Source organism: Thermobia domestica, chromosome 11, assembly GCF_964235325.1.
Source record: "Thermobia domestica chromosome 11, izTheDome1.hap1.1, whole genome shotgun sequence".
Classification (NCBI taxonomy): domain Eukaryota; kingdom Metazoa; phylum Arthropoda; class Insecta; order Zygentoma; family Lepismatidae; genus Thermobia; species Thermobia domestica.
The window spans coordinates 114,586,302-114,610,040 of record NC_137464.1 but is presented as its reverse complement, the minus strand read 5'-3'; the positions used below and the strand labels follow the sequence as shown (position 1 = coordinate 114,610,040).

The 23,739-nt window shown below is 34.8% G+C and overlaps 1 protein-coding gene across 1 annotated transcript; it reads right to left on the bottom strand.

Moving 5' to 3' along the window:
* Positions 1 to 12,963: 12,963 nt before the first annotated feature.
* LOC145665238 (uncharacterized) lies at positions 12,964 to 13,536 on the bottom strand. Its single transcript, XM_081732529.1, has one exon. It carries the CDS (start codon positions 13,534 to 13,536, stop codon positions 12,964 to 12,966), a length of 573 nt encoding a protein of 190 aa, XP_081588655.1.
* Between the last annotated feature and the right edge of the window lie 10,203 nt (positions 13,537 to 23,739).

The window sequence follows — 23,739 nt, the reverse complement described above, 5'->3', positions numbered from 1 at the left end:
AAGTTATTAGGACGTACAATTGAATGTAATTTATACGAAAAACCCTTTTATGCATTGCAAGACCTGTAACGTCCAAATATTCACCACAAACTTATAGTTGTATCGACATAAACAAACAAAAAAAAAAGTGTGAAGCAGGAAACCACTTTACACAAAAGTCAAAAGAGGTCACTGAAGACATACGAACTGGTCGAGCGGTTTGGGTGACTAGTCTGTCAATCAGAAGTTTATGTGTTCAAACCCTGTAGAAAATATTCGTTTTGTTTTTTTTTTTTTTTTTTTCTTAAAAGTGTGTTCCTATTTTTATCAGAGGACTGAGAACATTTCTTTGAATAAATCTTTGGAAACTACTTTTCTCTCAAATTCGATTAGAAGCGAACATTATATGAATTGCAAATCTAACATCCACAGCTGAGAACAAAATATTAAGTATGTTCAATATGTCATTATTATCCTTTGATTTGTAGTGAAAAACTAATTATAAGCATTGACAATTTCAGAAGATTCTCCCCGGTAATGGTCAAGATATGAATGAGAAAAAACTGATAAAACATTATTAGTCCATTTGAGCATGATCGAAGATAACTTATGGCCACGAAGGGGAAATTTATGTCGACAGGATCTCAAATTCTCCGACAGGTCATGCCCTGAAATCTTCACTGTTTGAAAGGTATCCTTAACAAATAGAATATTATATTTATTTCTCCTTCTACGTTTTGAAATGGAAAAATCATAATTTTAAATAGAATTATAATACGATAAGCATAAAGATTTATACAACTAATGAAGTAAATATCCTTGTGTAAGTTATCGATTTCTATTCGGATTAAAACTCGAATATTCGTTTGCATCACATTTTGAAGAAAATCCTCTCTATATATAGTTCCTACTGGAAAGCATGTTTAACTCCAATTACTTAATCAATATTTTTAATAATATATTTTTATTGTAATACTCTTACTATTCAATGTTGTATGCACTTAATTTCCCAAAGCAAAACCTCACAAATGTATAATTGACTAGTAAATATTATCAAATAAATTATCATTTAGTTTACGTAAACATTGCATCGCCTGATTTGAAACTTCGTATTTTAAATAATAATAATAATAATAATAATAATAATAATAATAATAATAATAATAATAATAATAATAATAATAGTAGTAGTAGTAGTAGTAGTAAAATCATAGCCATATCTTTATCAGAATTTCAGGCTTAGTCAATAAATGAATTCAACATAGTCTCTATTCGAAGCTCTATTTAATCGAATCAGATAGAAATACGAAGAGGAACTTCGAGAACAGGTAAAAGAAAAATGTTACTTTGGTGGGTTTGAAAGTAACTTTTAAGATTTTTTTTTTTTTTTTTTTTTTTTTTTTTTTTTTTTTTTACAATTACAGACAAATGCCTTGGACACTATTTTCTTTTCTTTAAGTTAACTGATTCACCGAACGTATCTGACATATGAGTAACTTGTCTCTATTTTCTACTCGGTTATACACGTTTTACAATCTTTTCCATTAACCTTGAACGACAAGAACACGAACACAAAAACATCCACGTAGGTATGACAGTTAAAATTCCTAACTTCCCCCACGGGGAATCGAACCCGGAACCACATACACCTAAGGCACACGTGCTAGCCATTAGACCAGCGGGAAGAACAAATAAAATGTATTTTGTAGTGTCTGAAGTTTATAGCTATTTCACCCTGTTGTAGTATGTCTATTGATTTTTTAATGTTTACCGTATTCGTTACTTTGAGGAATGATATATATTATTGATATAGGTTTTATTACATATTCGGCCATAAATATTATATAAATTATCAGAATTATTCATGATCTTCCATGGAAATTCACTGGTGCATGCGCAGTAGAAACAGAAGAACACAATTTTCTGATGTTGGTCAGAACGCAAATTTCTAACAGGCTGTCTGAATTCCTTGGTGGAAAGCAGTAGTTCCCAACCTAGGGACCTGCAGCTTCCTCCTGAGTAAGCATGAAGAGCGAGTAAGGTGGCGAAAGCTACTGGCATAAAAGAATTGTGCAATAAGTAAATAAAGCACTACTTATTATGACTTTCAAATTCAGCTTGACAATTTTATAATTGCCGTTTTACAAAAACATCATATTGCACTAGGAGGGTATGCAAAAGTTTTGCTGGAAATAAATATAAATTCCTGGGATGATGATGATGATGATGATGATGATTATTATTATTATTATTATTATTATTATTATTATTATTATTATTATTATTATTATTATTATTATTATTATTATTATTATTATTATTATTATTATTATTATTATTGGTCTCCTACTTCTTGGCCAAGATGTGAAATATTCACTACCTTCTTCATACCGCTAAATCAATTTCTTCACTGTTTTCTCGTCACAGCTCATACCCCTAGCTATCTGAATGGCAATTTGTCTAATTGTTGCTCGACCTATGATTTTCCCTCGCATAGTAACAGATAGTTTTCTACAGCTTTTAGAGCGAGGTATTTTGACAACCTGTAGAAATTTGCATTGTGATTCGTATTAGCAATGACAGTAAAGTGGATATTTCTGTTCCTACTGTGCATCATCAGTATCATTATATCAGAAGTATTCCGCCATTACCAGCGGGTCACTTACCACAGCTGAGAAGCTGCCATGCTCCACGATCTTCTGTTAACCTCTCCATCTTCACATACGATTTTTCTGTTTTGATATCGCCAATAGCCTAATTCTGTTTCTATATAGTCTAATTCGTCCTCTCCCTCTCTTCCCTGCCACCATACCCCTCAAAATACTATTTCCTCCATCCTAAAGGCTCTTTTCGCCATTTCTATCCTTGCTTTTATTTCACCTTCGCATGTCAAATCATCACTAGTAATAGTACTCAGATATCGAAAACTAATCACTTGTTGTTTTTTCCCGCTCCTACTTCTATATTTCACACCGATCGCTTCGTTTCAATCACCATGGATTTTGTCTTTCTAACATTTATTTTCATCCCATATTCTTCACAAGCCTTTCTCAAGTTTTCTACATCTTATTAATTTTCTTTTTAGATTCTACAACAACAACCATATCAACCCCAAACCGTATACACCTCACCATTCTATCTTCTACGGAAATTCCATCTTCATTATGTAGACTCGTTTTCGTTATCTCTTCTAAATAGTTATTAAATAAAATATAATCGGCGGAATATAGCCCTATAATCTCTGTTGAACTCATCTTCCAATTACACTGTCTGTCTACTGCGCATGCACCAGTGAATTTCCATGGAAGATCATGAATAATTCTGATAATTTATATAATATTTATGGCCGAATATGTAATAAAACCTATATCAATAATATATATCATTCCTCAAAGTAACGAATACGGTAAACATTAAAAAATCAATAGACATACTACAACAGGGTGAAATAGCTATAAACTTCAGACACTACAAAATACCTTTTATTTGCTCTTCCCGCTGGTCTAGTGGCTAGCACGTGTGCCTCAGGTGTATGTGGTCCCGGGTTCGATTCCCCGTGGGGGAGGTTAGGAATTTTAACTGTCATACCTATGTGGATGTTTTTGTGTTCGTGTTCTTGTCGTTCAAGGTTAATGGAAAAGATTGTAAAACGTGTATAACCGAGTAGAAAATAGAGACAAGTTACTCATATGTCAGATACGTTCGGTGAATCAGTTAACTTAAAGAAAAGAAAAAAGTGTCCAAGGCATTTGTCTGTAATTTGCAAAAAAAAAAAAAAAAAAAAAAAACTAACTCTTAAAAGTTACATCCAAACCCACCAAAGTAACATTTTTCTTTTATCTGTTCTCGAAGTTCCTCTTCGTATTTCTATCTGATTCGATTAAATAGAGCTTCGAATAGAGACTATGTTGAATTCATTTATTGACTAAGCCTGAAATTCTGATAAAGATATGGCTATGATTTTATTACTACTACTACTACTACTACTACTACTACTATTATTATTATTATTATTATTACTACTACTATTATTATTATTATTATTATTATTATTATTATTATTATTATTATTATTATTATTTAAAATACGAAGTTTCAAATCAGGCGATGCAATGTTTACGTAAACTAAATGATAATTTATTTGATAATATTTACTAGTCAATTATACATTTGTGAGGTTTTGCTTTGGGAAATTAAGTGCATACAACATTGAATAGTAAGAGTATTACAATAAAAATATATTATTAACAATATTGATTAAGTAATTGGAGTTAAACATGCTTTCCAGTAGGAACTATATATAGAGAGGATTTACTTTAAAGTGTGATGCAAACGAATATTCGAGTTTTAATCCGAATAGAAATCGATAACTTACACAAGGATATTTACTTCATTAGTTGTATAAATCTTTATGCTTATCGTATTATAATTCTATTTAAAATTATGATTTTTCCATTTCAAAACGTAGAAGGAGAAATAAATATAATATTCTATTTGTTAAGGAAACCTTTCAAACAATGATAATTTCAGGTCATGACCCGTCGGAGAATTTGAGACCCTGTCGACATAAATTTCCCCTTCGTGGCCATAAGTTATTTTCGATCATGCTCAAAGTAGACTAATAATGTTTTATCAGTTTTTTCTCATTCATATCTTGACCATTACCGGGGAGAATCTTCTGAAATCGTCAATGCTTATAATTACTTTTTAATTACAAATCAAATGATAATAATGACATATTGAACATACTTAATATTTTGTTCTCAGCTGTGGATTTTAGATTAGCAATTCATATAATGTTCGCTTCTAATCGAATTTGAGAGAAAAGTAATTTCCAAAGATTTATTCAAAGAAATGTTCTCAGTCCTCTGATGAAAATAGGAACACACTTTTAAGAAAAAAACAAAACGAATATTTTCTACAGGGTTTGAACACATAAACTTCTGATTGACAGACTAGTCACCCAAACCGCTCGACCAGTTCGTATGCCTTCAATAACCTCTTTTGACTTTTGTGTAAAGTGGTTTCCTGCTCCACACTTTTTTGTTTTGTTTATGTCGATACAACTATAAGTTTGTGGTGAATATTTGGACGTTACAGATCTTGCAATGCATAAAAGGGTTTTTCGTATAAATTACATTCAATTTTATGTCCTAATAACTTTTATACAACAGGTTGAATCTGTGAAATGATTGGGGTTGGAGTGATCGTAAATATTTTCATAGTTAGGAGCCTGGATATGCAAACCCGCTCAGCGTGGGGATTTACTTCTGTGAAATTTGGTACCTCAGTGGTACGGAACTTACCTCTGGTGCGTGAAGTCCCTGATTCGGTCCCAAGCCATACTTGAATTTCAAATGCGTCATGAAAATATTATCGTGTCTCTATTTTATAAGTTAATAAATATTATAGACATACGAGAAATGAAGTAAGAGTGATTCCATTTCAAATCGTCCAGGGTGGTCCACACGACTGTCTCAGATTTAGCTTATTTTTTAAAATAAGAAACTACATACAAAATTATTAGACCCATATTTTTTCTTTTTGCTGAAAAAAATTTTTTCTTCGATATACAGCCTTCTAAAATGGCCGCCCTCATCTCGGATTGCTCGAAAAACTGAAAAACATGTCAAATTAAAACTTCTGTTGTAGAGAAACGAATGTACTTAGTAACATAATCGCAATAGCAGGAAGAGTATAAAGTTGTATGTTTCATTGGAGAGCCAAAATACGTCTATTGGTCCAATAGGAATCGCGCAATTCACTCGCAATGTTGCCAACTTTGGTGAAATTTTTGCTAACTTCAAACATTTTTTTTTCTGTCCTCACGAGCAATATCAACCATCTGATTCTAGCATCGAAATCTACTCCATAAGTTCTCTTGACGATGTAAAGGACTTACGTTTCTGATTATTACATCCCACGATATAGCATGATGAAAAGCTGAAAATTTCATTAAGACGCCATGTTTGGACGCCATTTTCTCAAAAACCCCACCTTTTAAAAATCTGAATTTTTTTCATATATTGGAGAAGTACCTAAGGATTTAATATCCATTAACCGTTCATGCGGCTGCAGCCCCTAACATTCGCAATTAATTATTGAAATTTCGATTTTTGTACTTGAAATGTAAATATTTCCTATGGGCATTTAGGTCCTATACACAAAGCGATTTGAAAGGGAGAATGAAAATTTTGAGAGATGAATCCTGACATAAAATCCAGTAGAAAAGTTCCTATAAACATGAGTCGAATTCCGCTTCGTTTTCGAGTTACAGAGTTTCCAACTCGGGTGCCAAAATCGGTTCGGGACAATAGAAAATAAAATATATATTTCGCGTTAAATCAGAAACTGTGTGTTAAAGCTTTGATAAAGTTCAGAAAGTTGATTTGTATCAACATGATGATTTTTACGTGCGTTTCAATTCGGTTGGCAGTGTTGCCAACTTGGTAGAACTTTTATTTGTTTCCAAATGACACTACGTGGATTTTATGTGATATTTGGTATTCATTAATGATTGCAAACATCACATGAAGCACAATTTTCCCTAGATCACTGCAGTTTTCGAAAACTTACATGTATTTATCTCGTGTATTTATCTCATTAAAAGGTTTTATCTCGTGCGTTATTGATTGTGTGATTCGGTGTCGTGAACATCGTCCTAGTGTTCTCTGGAACCATGAAAATTGTTTACACTGGTAGCATGACATTGTAGTGCACTAGTTAAGTGTTTGTGTGAATAACAATGGGGAAGTCCTATTACAGTAAAGACCGTATTAAATGTGTTGATGATTCTAAAAGGCATAAGATAATGTGTTGATTATGTTAAAAGCCGTAAGAGGATTGTGCACAGAAAGAATTCTAGCCAAAAAATTTATCTCGCGGTAAAATATATAGATTGCGTACAGCGTGTCAGCCCAAAGGTACTATTAGGGGAGGATGATTATTTGTGTCCTGTACACAAGGCGATCTGAAATGCAGTATGAAAAATTTTGAGAGGTGAATCCATCACCGTAGTCTAGGTTTCACCGATAACGGCCGTTTTCATGAGGACACATTCATGTTTAGCATGTTAACTGTCTGGTTAATGGTTTCCAAATCTACATTCAGAGGAACAAATTCTTTATCTTGCTGGTGCATAATTTCATATTTACACCTTCCGTGGTCACCAATATCTCACATACATTCACGTTGTTCACGGTAAATATTCAAAGTACCCTTTACACAAATAATCATCTTCTCCTAATACTACGTTTTGGCAGACGCGCTGTACGCAATACATATATTTTACCGCAAGATAAAATATTTGTCAAGAATTCTTTCTGTACACAGTTATCTTATGCCTTTTAGAATCATCAACACATTTAATACGATCCTTACTATTATAGGACTTCTCCATTGTTACTCACACAAACACTGTAACTAGTGCACTACAATATTATGTTACCAGTGAAAACAATTTTCATGGTTCTAGAGAACACTAGGACGATGTTCACGACACCGAATCTCGTAAGAAACTGTTTCGTGGTTGCAGCAAAACTTCTTGAACAAGTTCGAACTTGATGCGTGGAGTTATGAGGTGTTTTGCAATAATAAAAAATATTATTATTATTATTATTATTATTATTATTATTATTATTATTATTATTATTATTATTATTATTATTATTATTATTATTATTATTATATTATTATTATTATTATTATTATTATTATTATTATTATTATTATTATTATTATTATTATTATTATAACTTACACAGACGTAGTTTTTATTCGACATTTTGGTTTTACTAATGATGGCAAACATCATGTGAAATTCACACTTAATGTTGCAAACTATCAATAACGCACGAGATAAAGCCTTTTAATTAAATACATGTGTTTTCGAAAAGTGCAGTGATCTAGGGAAAATTGTGCTCCATATGATGTTTGCAATCATTAATGAATACCAAATATCATATAAAATCCACGTAGTGTCATTTGGAAACAAATAAAAGTTGTACCAAGTTGGCAACCCTGCCAACCGAATTGAAACGCACGTAAAAATCATCATGTTGATACAAATCAACTTTCTGAACTTCATCATAACTTTAGCACATAGTTCTGATTTAACACGAAATTTATATTTTATTTTCCATTGTCGCGAGCCGATTTTGGGTCCCGAGTTGGAAACCCTGTAATTCGAAAACGAAGCGGAATTCGACTCATGTTTATAGGAACTTTTCTACTGGATTTTATGTCAGGATTCATCTCTCAAAATTTTCATACTTCCTTTCAAATCGCCTTGTGTATAGGACCTAAATGCCCATAGGAAATATTTACATTTCAAGTACAAAAATCGAAATTTCAATAATTAATTGCGAATGTTAGGGGCTGCAGCCGCATGGACGGTTGACGGATATTAAATCCTTAGGTACTTCTCCAATATATGAAAAAAATTCAGATTTTTAAAAAGTGGGGTTTTTGAGAAAATGGCGTCCAAACATGGCGTCTTAATGAAATTTTCAGCTTTTCATCATGCTATATCGTGGGATGTAATAATCAGAAACGTAAGTCCTTTACATCGTCAAGAGACCTTATGGAGTAGATTTCGATGCTAGAATCAGATGGTTGATATTGCTCGTGAGGACAGAGAAAAAAGTGTTTGAAGTTAGCAAAAATTTCACCAAAGTTGGCAACATTGCGAGTGAATTGCGCGATTCCTATTAGACCAATAGACGAATTTTGTCCCTCCAACGAAACATACAACTTTATACTCTTCCTGCTATTGCGATCATGTTACTAAGTACATTCGTTTCTCTACAACAGAAGTTTTAATTTGACATGTTTTTCAGTTTTTCGAGCAATCCGAGATGAGGTCGGCCATTTTGGAAGGCTGTATATCGAAGAAAAAATTTTTTTCAGCAAAAAGAAAAAATATGGGTCTAATAATATTGTATGTAGATCCCATATTAAAAAAATAAATGAAATCTGAGACTATGATGGGGACCAATTATGGCTTGCCTGGACGATTTGAAATGGAATCGGTCGTAAGTTAATTCTTCACCATAGTTTCTGTATCTGTTTCAAATTACAATCTTAATATTTACGTATGTTAATGGGTTTTAACAGAATTGATCGAAAAATTTCAGTTGAGGATTTAGTAGGTTGAGCAATGTTGCCAGTGTCAATTTTTTCCACTTCTTGAGTTTCTTGCACAGAGTGGAGCATTTAAAATTAAGTTCAATAATTCTGTATGTAAGAAATACAGTGAAACCTCTCAGTAATGGACACCGATGGAGCATGGCTGTTTGTCCGCAGAAGAGAGGTATCCATTACAGAGAAGGTCTACCAATTTAGACTACTCACACCTAATATGTTAATTACATGCAACATATAGTAAATAGATTAGTTATATGTGTAAATATAAGCTACTATCCACATATGTCTTCAGTGTTCGAATTACTCGGGTAACGGTGGAGAAATTCTCCTCTGTAAAGAATCAAAAATATCGGTGGGAGGGGGCTTGTACTACAAAATATAATTCTTGTGTGATAATTTTCTTCACAAATACAAATCAAATCTCTACTAAAGCTACTTAATTCGCTTACTGACTGTACTAGAAGTAGAAGTGACCCAAGAAGAACGAACGAGAGAGTGAACGAGTGAGGTCGATTTTTATTTCTCTTAGGGGAAAAGCTGGACTTTGAAGACAATTGTCGTGATTGGGAAGATGTGGAGTCGATTATTTTTTACTGAAATTCTGTAATTATGATAATTTAGCCAAATATGAAATGAAAAAAAAAAACTAAATGAATTTTGGAATTCTTGCTTCATATGTATGCTTTAGGATTAACTAATCGGACTTTCGAAGAGAAACATCAAAATATTTAATGACCGTGTCTATAGCGACAACTGTCAGTCACGACCCCTCTTCAGTTTTATTAGGAAAAGGAAAGAAAGAAGAGAAGAAGGTAGAAGAAAGGAGGAAAAGAGGAAGGGGAAAAGAAGAAAGGAAGAAGAAACTAGAGATAAAGGATTACTGGATAATTATGGAAATATGGTAAAGGGAATTTGAATAGTTATTAAAAGGTCATTCATATTCGAATGTTATTACTTGAAGATCTTTTCTGAAATGATCCTGAAGAGACACATGTTCCCTCATACTATCCAGACCTGGATCCAGACAACTGCACAAGTGGGAGTTGCTCTAACCCAGCCCAGGTGACGAGAAGTTTTAATTTAATCGTTTCCTTGTTATTTCCAAACGTTAAATAATCTGTATCCAATATTTGAATATTCATAATGGAGATCGAACACACATTGGAATCAGCCAAGAAAAAAAAATGTCAAAAGTAATGTACATATTTTACACAAATAGAAATTTTCGAGATTTACGGAAAGACTGTCGTTATTCAGGCTCATCCTGTTATTTTGGCTTTTCTCCAGAGCCGATTTAGACTACTTTAGAATTAGTTATCTTTCATGACCTCCGTCATACACTAATACATATAACATGCTATTACACACTTATTATGAAACTATCATAGTAAATCAATATTAAATGCTACCACTTAAAATTAAATGTATCAATCATTCACACACACTCACATACATACAGGACAGCGTATCGACATGGGTGAAAATAGCTTAAAGAAACCATCTAACTACAATTGGCGAACATATATTACATCTATTAGGAAATTAGACACATAATTGTATAAACATGCAACAAACATACATATTAATATATCAGTCCACATAGGAATTAAACAATGACAATGTAATGATATATATATATATATATATATATATATATATATATATATATATATATATATATATATATATATATATATATATATATATATATATATATATATATATGTATATATTAGGGTGGTACATAAATATCGATTTTCAGATCGGGCTGGTCTCACCCCCTAAAATGGTTCCATATGGGACTAAATTAAGCCAGGAGAAAAATTAGCTTCATTGAATAATATTAAATGGTGCCCCAAGCGACCTAAAATTTTGAATCCGATTACAGTACATAGTATATGGGAAAAATTTGGAATAAATTCATGTAATTTAGAAACGGCTAAAGGTCATGCAAAGATACCCTGGATAATAGAAATAGAGGAAGAAACATATTTAATTTTGTATAGTACTGCCATTGCGGCCATCTTGAAATCCGCCACCTTGAATTCAGATAAAAAATTTTAAATAGAAAGAGGTTTATGTGACATATCGTTTTGAGGTATCGTTTTACCAGAAGCACAAATCTGGCACAATTTTAAAGATAGCTTTAGTCATGTAAGAGTTGAAAGATGTCTTCTGTGAAAAGATGTCTCCTTTTCAGATTAATAATTCTTACACGACTGAAAGTAAAGACATGAGTTTGGCGTGAAAAGAACGAAAAGGATATGCACGGTTTCAAACGAAAGAGGAACGCGAAAGAAAGTGCACTTCTGAAAATGATTTGTTTGAACTTAATACGCCAAAAACATGGAGTAGTTCAAGTAATGAAGAGGAAAACCCAGTTAAGAATGTTAGAGAAAATGTAAATACGAATGCGTGGGTGCCCGGACCGTCCAAGAGATGTAAAAGGGGGAAAACTAATTTTATTACTCAAAGACTGGTGTTGTTCTTAATCGATAAAAGATCACTCATAGAGCAGTAATACATATTCTAACAGTGACGGCAGAGGCATTAGGCCATAATGTAGATGAAGTAGCAATAAATGGGTCTTCCATTCACCGATGCTGAGAGAAAACCTGTAGTGAAGTTGCACAGAACTACAAGTAACAATTTCAGAGTGCATCAAGTGCGTTAGTTGTGCATTGGAACGGAAAACTACTGCTGAATTTGACTGGCAGAGAGACTGCCGGCAGGTTATCAATAATTATTACAGAAGATGGTCATGAGAGGCTAATTGGTGTTCCCATTTTGTCGTCATCAAGAGAAGAACATATTGATTCTACTATAGTACATTCGCTTGAAGAATGGAACTTGGTAAAGTTCGTGCAGGCAGTTTATTGTAACATTACTCCTTGCAATGTGGATCTTGTCAACGGTGCTTCCATTCTGCCAGAGCAGCAGCTCCAAAATAACCTTCTATACCTTCCTTGTAGACACCACATTTATGAATTAGTTTTAAAATGTGTATTTGATAACTGTTGTGTTTCGTCTGCATCTGGACCGGACGTTCTCCTATTGAATTGTTTCCAGAACAAGGGGTCTAGAATAGATTGCACTAATTTTATTCCAGGAATTGATGATGATGATGTAACAAACAATATTTCCGATGTAAGAAATGGAGTGTTGAATTTTGCTATCAAACTTGTAGAAGCAGGACAGTACAGAGAAGATTACAGGAAATTTTTAGAACTGACCATCATATTCTTGGGTGGCATGTTTGCGTGTTATTTGCCACGGTGTTACTTGCCACTATTGGAATTTCGTGTTACTTGCCACGGTTACCTTATCGCATATTTATCTGTCTATGAAAACGTGTCCGTTGCCACGCACCTGCATCTAGATTTGACCTTGAGGGGGTGGGAGTAATTTCCCAAGCAATTTTCAAAGCAAGGCAATCACCTGAAACACAAGAAACAAACCAAATTTCTGATGAAAGGATTATTCTTGCAAATCTACACAAACAAATGAAGTTCTTCAGTAATTCGAGCGCTGATTTTGCCGCCTGAAAGCATGGAAGAAACGCAATGATTTTTATATTACACCACATTCGATCCATACTGCTAGGTAGTTCCAATAGGAACCTTGTCACTTGCGCGTCGCACGCCACAATGATTATGATTATAAACATTAATTATTTACAAAATCCAACAGCATGTCCCTTTTCTTCTTTATCAACTATTCCAACTTTTGTACATAACTCAAACTTCTGATACATTTTTTTAAATCACAGCCTCTTCTCAGATTCTCGAGAATTCGTTGTATTCTCTCGTCAAACTTTATGGAAGATACTTTCCTTCTCTTTTACGGTATACCGTGCACTTGGTGTCTCGTAAAGGCATGGAAACTAAATTTAGCGTCTTCCTTCAGCACCTTTACCAAAGAAAGTATGTGCGGCGAACGTTTAGATATTGTAGTGTTCAATTTGTGGTTCCATCCTTCCACTACGTTGTTGGTTCTGTGTCTCTCAGCACTGCAGTTCCAAGTACTTCTTTTAATGGCAGGATTTTCTAGCCACTGTCCGAGAAAATAATCATTAAACGCTTCAACCTTGGTCCCAGGTGGGCACTCCTCCATAATAAGTAGCCAGCTATCATCAATATACTCTAGTGGTATTAGGGCCAATGCAGCACACATCCGGATATGTCGACGCACCTCCTCGTTGTTAGTGTAGTCTTCTACAAGGCCAAGACTTTGCACTTTTCTCCATATGCTATGGGCGAAGTGGAAGTTACAACCTGATATTTCATCGTGTGGGAATGGAGCGTGAAGTGCATTCATTGCTGCAGTTTCAAAATCTAATTTGCACACTTTTGGGTACTTCTCTCCAACCCAAACTTTAAGAAAAGAGAACAGTTGATTGTAGGTGACCTCCATTTTATCTGGCAGCAAAGAATACAGAACAGGTACAACTGACGTAGTCTCATGTACGCTCCAGATGTCTGCATGTACCGTATACAGCTGTGCAGTGTTTTTGGCAACTCTTAAAAGTTCCATCGAAAAAACACTGTTCACTGTTCCCCAGTGCTTCCCGGAGACCCTCATGTGCAAAACAAAGAATTCGTTGCCCGTCTCCCAACTTGTCATACTGCAAAACCGAAGTGCCATCTTCAAACAGGAGAAAATCATCTGGAAAACATATATTGCTTGATGTAGGTGTGCCCTGATTGATACCCAAAGATTCCCTTCTCGTTTTGTTCAGATTATCTTCTCTATTGCTGTACAAAGGAATTGCAGTGACCAGATCCAATCCCTGATTTATCGGTACAGCCATTTCCTCTTGGAAGATCATACACACAGGCGTTAGGATTTCTTCCCGTGCCCTCTTGCTAGGCGCTTTCGTATCTTGCAAGCCGCTACATCCGGAATGCATGTGTAGTCATGCTGCACTGTATAACAATTTCACCTACTGTCCTAACTGAACCCGGACACGTAGATTCCTTTCTGTTCACACACAGCTGAAAAATGAGACCACAATAAGAAGCACGAAAATACTGACCTTTAAAAACATTTAAATTTACATGTAAACATAACATTTAAAAGCAATAGTAGTAGAAAGAATCTACGGAGGTTGGATACCAATAATAAAGGCACGAAAAAAAAAAAAAAAACTCGCAACTGGAGTTACATTGTCCATTTGCAGATTTTTGTGTGCGTTGTGTACTAATTTTTATTTAATAATATATTTCACTTCTGATTACAGTGGTGTAGCGAGCCCCCCTCCGCCCCCCGCAAAGTAAAGAGAAGGGACCCTGGTTGTAAAGTCTATGGTTATGACGACAATGATAAAAATACCTTTCGGCCAAGCCTACAGGCGGATTTAATCAAGTGTATCAAAGTATCAAATACCTTTAGTAACCATCAATAAGAAGTTCAAACGATCAAAAAGCAACTCAATAAACACTGCCATAATTTTAAAAAGCGAACAATTAATATCAAGTTCTTCTGCTACTAAATTTGAACTTGTTTATAATAGCCGAGAAAATGCGAACAATACTAAAACAGCCAATTTAATTATCTAAAATAATCGAAGTATTCGGCAACTATAAGTGCAATTCGCAGAGCATGTATATAAAATACAACCTGACAAACTGACGTCCAGGAGTTGAAAAAGGCCGGCATGCAAGAAGTGAAAGACGGTGAACTGTACAAAGAGAAAACATACTAAAATAGTATTATATATGCATACCCACGTTGTCTATTCAATGTTCTTTCTCTGCAAGTCGTACTGAAATCCTTCGTGCAGTAAAAGGGGTTTGCCCTTTGACGTAGTTGAAAACTCCATTATGCTCACAAGAAATTAATTCACACTAGGTAATCATAAAACTAACGTTACATTTCAGCACAAGCCTTAGCTTTTAGGCCTACCGCTCACTGGCGACGGCAATACAAAAGTTGCTGGGCATTTTATATCACAATTTGGCGGGATTGGGCACAGTACGATGGACTTCGAAGAATGTGCTATTGTTTGTGCGCTAATGTTGAATTTAGGAAAGAAGAAAAGAAGAAAAAAAGAAATACTGGGTACATCCTATATATACAGTGAGAGATTGCTGAAGGAAAACGTTTACACGCTATATTGTGATTTACACAATTATCCCTCGAAGTTATTTAGCTACTGTAGAATGAATGTGATTACCTTTGATGAACTGTTGTCTCTAGTAGCACCAGCAATAACAAAGATAAACTTCAGACTAGCTGTACCATCTGAAGAAAGGCTAATAGTGACATTAAGGTAAGCATGTACTATAGGTGTATTAGAATGATTTACCTGTAATACAGTATAATCGTTAATAATAATTAGACCGCCTAATAACATTGGTCCATTTAGTTGTACTGTGATATCAGATTCAAAATCTAATAGGTTTCGGTGGTAAAGCGTTCACTTCTGGTGCATAGGATCCCTGGTTCAATCACAACTCGCTCAATGGACAAACACCGTGTGGATGGGTTTTCCCATTTCCTCCCACTTTCTTCATCTTGCCATTTCATTCATTCTCATCATCGCCGTCTCCTTTAGCCTACCCGGCATGACCGTGGAACAAAACTCCAAGGTTTCATTTCATTTTCATTTCAAAATGTAATAGACTCCTGTGTGAATACCTGTGTTATTTTTTCTTGGCTGGGAAGCTCATTCCAGTTTCTTACAACAGCGAAACACACTTTCTCCCACAATTTCTTCGTTCAATTTATATCTGAATATTCTTGCAAACTTATATATATATATATATATATATATATATATATATATATATATATATATATATATATAACGCTGGGTGTTTCTCTATTTCCTCAATTTTTCATTGTCTTTACCACTAATTAAAGACATGCATGTATTAGCTTCCATTGCGAACACTTCTTTTCATACTCTACACACGGAGCGAACTGTTATGTGAAAAAACTTGTAGAAAACATCTATTTTTTTATCTCTCTGTTTCAGCGGCGTAGCGTAAGGGAACGCCGGTATGCCCGGCATCCCCTGTTAATAAGAAAATGTACGTATTTAATTGTATATAAATTTTTTGCTTGTAATTATCACAATTATTTCCACTGCAATCTTCTGGATGTGCTCTCTCGCCTTACTTTGATAAGCGGAAACTACGCATGCGCGTCACTCAGATGCACATTTTCTATCTTTCCTCTTGTCGTATGCTATGTTCCTTGGGCATCCAGGCCGCATATTTTCGAAATACACTCAGCCCTAGCCAGAAGGCATTAGGTTTGGCAACATCGCACGGAAACGAATGCTCAATTGCATTCTAACCAGTTCCTACTACTACTACTACTACTACTACTATTATTATTATTATTATTATTATTATTATTATTATTATTATTATTACTACTACTTTTACTATGGATCTGTATAAGTACAAGGGCAAACTTATTTTAAGGAAAGAAGTTTAATGAAAATTTTAAAAAATAATCGTTAAATCACTTTTTCAATATTATTTTAATCTTATTTTAACGAAAGAAGTATTATAAAAAATTTTTTAAAGTAGTAAAAAAAACTTTCCTAAAGCAGGACTTGAACCCACGCCAACAACGATTTTCCTTACTAGTATGTTGCGCTAACCCACTCGGCTACCAGGACCGACACCAGCAGGCGTTTACTTTGTGGTATATGTAGGACATGACTCGTGATCGCGATATAAACGTCATTCATTTTTCCTACATTGTTGCCAAGCGTAACCCCGGTCACAATGCCTTCTGGCTAGAGTTCAGTGTATTTCGAAAATATGCATCCAGGCCTACTGCAAGAAATGGGGTTTTCGTCTGCTTTCTATCGAGTGCGCATGCGTAACTACTTGCTTTGTTAACTCTCTTCACCCCTTGCAACTCTACATTTTGCTTTAGATATACGCTGGCATATCTTCAAGTATTTCCAACTCTATCTATTTTGAACTAAGCTATAGTTTCTGTACAGAACGTACGAGCGCTACCGCTAACGTCAAAAAAATAGAACAAAACAGATATGGTTAGTTCAATGCCTTTTTGAAGCATGTCGGTTATGTAAATAATAGTATAAAAAGAGTTATGATTTAATCGTAATTAAATGCATCGTAATTGTAATCGTAATTAAAGGCAAACTATTAATCTTCATCATAAATACATATGTCCAGTGGCGTGGCCAGAAACTCTTTGAGGGAGCTCACACACACAAGCATAAAAAGGCATTCTGTAGAATCACGGTCACCGATCTGGTAGACCAACAGACCAGCATTCCCGCCCCTCGCAAAGATTGCTTGGGCCCTTCAGTCATTGGCACATATCCCGAGGAGATGAGGGGGACATGTCCCCTCATCCGATTTGAAATTGTGATGATTTGTATCCGAATGCCACAAAGGAAAGTGGGATGAAATTGAGGTCCCTTGACTTATCTCATTTTTTAAAAACTCGTGTTTTTTAATATTTTATTGTCATTAATTATTGTTAGTCTATTTTCAACTATTTGTTTAATTCCTGTAACGATTCCTATAATGCTATTGTGATCATCATAATTTTGCTCAAATAAAAGTATTGTTGCGCCATACATAGTTGATTTGGGAAGTCATTATTTATATTATATATTACAAAACAAGTGTCCTAAAATTTTAATTTGGATCATTGTGGATGCGTAAATAGAAACATATCAATTATAAATATGCATGTATTCAGATTTCAGAATGTGTTCACGGCACTTGATACGTATCACAATTTCATCTACATCGCCTAGTATATAATATACAACAGGTTCACCTCAGAAATCAGATTCATCTACCGTAATATAAGTTTCATCACCCCTTTCCCCAGAGTAAGCCTCAAATATGCCCTGCTCCCTCAAATCTGCCCTCCTCCAAATGTTGAAGACAACTCTGATCCTCCACAGCATTGTTTTTCAATTTCATAAATATTTTGAACATCCCTTAAAAAAATGGGAACGGTCTTACCCGTTCCCCGAATGTTGAAGACAGATTTGCGCCCCTGCCTTCAGTATCTGGATATCTCACAACGAAATATATACACAGAAACAGGCCCCCAGAGTTGGCTTAAGTGTTTTCTATTTGCATCTTCAAATGATATATGTATACACTTAAGCCCATATTCACGAATGGGCGTCTGAGTTCCGGACTCAAGATGACAAATTTCTAGAGGTGACATTTTAAAGAACGAGATTGAAGTATGGTATGCGGAGAAAGAAGCTGCCCACGAGAAAGAAATGAAGGGAACTATACTGGAAACAATGTTCATACAACAGCGAGGCCGAGTTTTCTTATCACACGGTAGTAGTAAGAAGAAGCTAAGACAATTGCTTATTGGCTTCTGACGTAATCCACGCATTTGCTTCTGTATGCCCCACTAGGCCACCAATTAGGGCGCCTCCACCCTAACTTTTTTACAACCCTATATTTCCCATCGGTATAGCTATGTATTGCTGATTTTAGTAGTATTGTATCGCACAAGTGAATAACTTTGGCATCCCCATTTCGGAATACCACGCTACGCTACTGCTCTGTTTGGATATACGTCGGCAACTTTTCTGTCGCCGTCGCCGCAATGAGCGGACTCCCATAAGACTCAATGCATTTTTAGATGTTGCCCAACTGTTTCGTCACCAAGCTGTTGCCTTAGGCCTAACGCTCACTGGCAACATTTTGTCGGGCAACTATCTTGTTGCTCAGGCTAAATGCATTGAGTCTTATGGGAGTCCGCTCACTGAGACGACGGCGACAGAAAAGTTGCCGAGGTGTTGCTAAGCAGGGTGACAGCAGGGCAACAGCTCGGCGACGTAGCAGTTGTGCAACATCTAAAAATGCATTGAATTTTATGGGAGTCTGCTCACTGAGGCGACGGCAACAGAAAAGTTGCAGAGATATCTCCAATTAGAAAGGTAAAAAATAAATGTTTTCTACAAGTTTTTTCACGTAACAGTTCGTTCCGTGTGTAGCGCGTGAAAAGAAGTGTTCGCAATGGAAACTAATACATTCTTTGATTAGTGACTAGCATGTCTTTAATTAGCGATAAAGACTATGAAAAATTAATTGAGGAAATAGAGAAACGCCCAGCATTAAAGAAGAAATATATATAAAGAAGAAATTGTGGAAGGAAGTATGTTTCGCTGTTATAAGAAACTAGAATGAGCTTTCCAGCCAAGATAAAACAACACAGGGAAATTACTCCCACCCCCTAAAGGTCAAATCTATATGCAGGTGCGTGGCAACGGACACGCTGTCATAGATAGATAAATATGCGATAAGGTAACCGTGGCAAGTAACACGAAATTCCAATAGTGGCAAGTAACACCGTGGCAAGTAACACGCAACGGGTGGCATATCTCCTTGAGGAGCTTTTCTTTCGTTTGCCTGGAGCAATTCACCATGTAAGGTGGATGGGAAAAGAAAGCTACTATTTAAAAATATTTCTCTTTCGCCAACAATTTCGTTTAACGAAGCAAATAGAAACGGGTCTTCGGAGAGTATGCACTTTCTGATCCGACTATATGTTTACAGTTGGCTAAAATGTGATCAAACATCCCATTCACCATTACAAGATCTACAATTTTTGAAAGATTTGTACAATTAAAGACAAATAGATGCTGAATCATCTGAAGTGGCTCTTTCTAAATTTTCAGGCCGACTCTGGTTCTTGACGGAGGAACACGTAGCATTGGGGTTTTTTGATGATGGAGTTACCATAATGGAAAAGCAAAAAATGGTTGAAAGAATTAAGGGGAAACTGTGAAGCAGCAAAGAGTATTGACGCAAAAGATGATACCATAAAAATTCTTGTGAAAAGAGAAATCAGTGATTTTGTTACAACAAACAAATTTTCCTCGAGAGATTTAAAATATCCAAAGGGTTTCTTGAGTGTGATCCGACTTCATGGCCAAATAACAGGACTATCTTCAAGGAAAGACAATAGTTTAATTCATCCACGTAACAAATGGTGTGTAGAAAGGGGAGTGTAACTAATAGAAGATTACAACAACGTTCTTACGAAAAATGAGGAGCACAAACAGTTTCTTTTGCAGATAATAAAGGCCTACAGACAATCTTTTCCTATATGCGACAAAGTGAACTATGTAGCAAATTAGATTCATAACTTACCAAAAAGATACTACATAAATAAGGGATATTTCAACTTCTTCCAAGTTATAATTTTTCTTTTTCCTCATAATGGTCTATGAATCATCTTGATGGAAAAAAACTTATTTGTAGTTCAAAGTGAAACAAGCAGTTTGTTTCAGTTTATGTAAAAGACTTCCAAAATTCTTACATATCTGTGTTCCACAACTGCAATAAAATAACATTACATGAAGCATTTTGTTTTTCACACGTAATAACTCTTACATGAATATAGGTAACTTGAAAATAATACCAGATTTGTGCATCTCGTGAAATGCTACCTCAAAAAGATATGTCACATGACCCTCTTCCTATTTGAAAATTTTGACCTGAATTCAAGATGGCGGACTTCAAGACGGCCGCCAAGATAACGTAACAAGATTAGGTTGGCCTCTTCCTCTAGTTCCATTATCCAAGATATCTTTTCATCCCCTTGAGCCGTTTCTACATTACGAGAGTTTATTCCAGCTTTTCCCCATACACTATGTATTGTAAACGCATTCAAAATTTTAGGTCGTTTGGGGCACCATTTAAAATTATTCAATGGATCTAATTTTTCTCCTGGCTTAATTTGGTTCCATATGGAACCATTTTAGGGGGTGAGTCCGAAGAAATTCCTAAATTTATTTTTTACCATATAAATTTGGACCACCCTAATATATATATATATATTAACAGTCAGATGAAAAGAAAGACAAAAGAATTATATGTTTATTTAACTTTCGGTAAATATGATATATGTAAATATGTAAATATATGTAAATATGATAAGTCCGTGAATAATTACAATCTACAATATGATGAGTGAATATAGAAAAAATCTGAGTTGAGGGTTAAAATGAGTCTATCTCATATATGAAATTTTTTTAGCAATTACACGAGTCCTCTCTCGTACCTTTAAATGAGCTATAATATCACACATATTCTTAAAGCACCTTTTCTGGTGTCCATGCATTTAACTTCATTTCATTTTAAGATTCACACATAAGATTATGTTTACTCTTGTAACTGACAGATATTCTGTTTGTCGAAGTATCTATCGAATACGTTTCTCCCATTTCTGGAGTTAAGAAATCAAAGTTTTGTCACTGATATCACGGTGACTAATGTTACTTATTCTGTCATTCACTTACTATCCCATTCATTGACGATCTTTCAGTTAATATCACCTTATACATACTACCAGGTGCACATATTTAACGTTAGATTCACACAATGTATATGTAGGAACGAGAAGTTTTCAAGTTCAGAAGGACTTTCATTTGTATTGAGAACACGACTACTGAGGTGGAAACACTGGTCAAGTTTGGGGATTCGTTTGAGAGGGATTGAATCGAAATGTAGTTTTACGGAAGGATTTTAGTTTACTAACTTGAAGGTAGGTTTAAGGATGCAATAGGGTTACGATGACCAGCCTAAATCCCATGCTACATACAGTTAGTTTAATACAGATGATGTTAGTCATTATACATATTATTTAATAATATTACAAAGTTTGAAGAGAGTATCTATAACATGCGGCGGTAACATCTACTAACATTCACATTTTACATTTATCGGATATAACGACCAAGGACCGTTCAGGGTAGGTATCAAGACCCTTTACACATATTTATTCAATTCTCCATTATACATTTTATTACAATATCATACTTATATTCCACACATATTTATATCTTAATGTACATATATTCAATAATCATTTAAACTTTCGAATCATTAACCCCGACAAATTAAATTTTCTAGGTTGCAACACTTCACCTAAGAGAGAATCCGAATATATCGCACGTTTACAAATAACTAACTGACCGCACATAATAATAAGATTAATATTCCCAAGCATTTTATTAAGACTGGTAGACATTTAATCGCATGGCAGGCACGCAAACACAGAAATATGCATAACTATATGGTTCTAAAAGGTTAACATTACTTTTGGACCCAGAACAACTACAACATTCACATTTATGGTAATCAATGGAGACAAAAGTAGAAATGACTTGGTCCAACGGAGAATTTTGAACGGATAATGATAAAGAAACGAAAGTAAAATTTAATCGTGTACTGAACCGTCGCTCGCTATTGCAGTGGGTCGAAATATGATAGAGAAACGTTCCCTTAACCTTCCACATCAACGAATACCTCTACAAATCGTGTCTCGCGACATCTCAGTTAGTAAATCAAGTTCTAATGATATATGTTGAATGGTAGATATACGTCAAGTTCAAAACTTTAGGGGGAGAAGGTTGAAAATAAAAAAATTTTGAAGAAAAGAATAGAGAAATAGATAGAAAGCAAAAGTGGTGCCAAAGGAATAAGCTAGGTCACTAAAACTACAAAAACAAGTGGTCGAATTTAGACATATGACAATCCACAGCCAAATATACTTTCATATGCCGAAGAAGAGGGCCTGCTAAAATGCGTGGCCTCCCACAAGCTAGTCCATGTCCTGAGCGAGATTTCCAGAGACAGTGGCTTTATGGAAATCTCACTTCACGCTGTGTCCGGCTGAGATCTTGGAGACTCCGGCACTACCGGGAAGTCAGTGTGGTTTCTTAACTTAGTATTTCTAAATAAAAAATATCCGACCACTCAGAAGCTGAGAAGAGTTACAAGTATAGAAACTAGAATAAAGTCGATAAAATAGAGAAAATTTTAACTAGGATTTACCAAAATTAAAAAAAAATCAAATAAAATAAAGTTTGTACTAGTAAGTTATCTGCCAAATCTTACTAGTAGCTCCCACATCCGCAAGGGCGCCAACCTTGAGGTGTCATTTAATTTCAATCGCTACCTAGTTTAAAACTAAGGAAAATGAAAATATTTGGAGAGAGAGGGTCCACACCTTGGTATGGAATAAGGAAATTCCACTGTCATAAATTTTCTATATTAATCGATCCTATCCACCTCGTCACCTCTGCAAATAGTAGTGAACTTAGTTTAATCAGGTGACGTAGAGAAAAATTCAGAGTTGCAGAATAGTGTCGCAAATATAAACTGAACGCATATATTTGTTAAATGGTGTCTATTCTGCAAACGGTTATTCTGTTCTGTGACTAACTGGAAAATATCCGGAATCATGTGCTATATGACCATTATTCGTATCGCCAGACCGGATGATCAGTTAGTATGTATGTTTACTATTAAATGTCTAGCCACAAAGTGAAAATACAATCCATCATTTTTACACGACACACTCTCCTCGCACAAATATTCTGACGTAATGATCAATGTACTAATGTTTATTATTATTATACATACATATAATGAATACCTTGTGGCAAAATTCTCAACTGGGCACATATATGCACGGGTGTCCTATTGTTTACTCACATTTATTATCACATATATATATATCATTACTATTATTATTACTCCTTTATATATTTATTTCTTTCTTAATAACTTAGATTTTTTTCATACACCCTATACTCTACAATTACGCCCAAGACTATTCAAAGCAGTCTTACAT

Bases quoted from the DNA above. Each gene is read 5' to 3' on its own strand.
- LOC145665238 (XM_081732529.1), bottom strand. From the start codon at position 13,536: ATGGAGGTCACCTACAATCAACTGTTCTCTTTTCTTAAAGTTTGGGTT.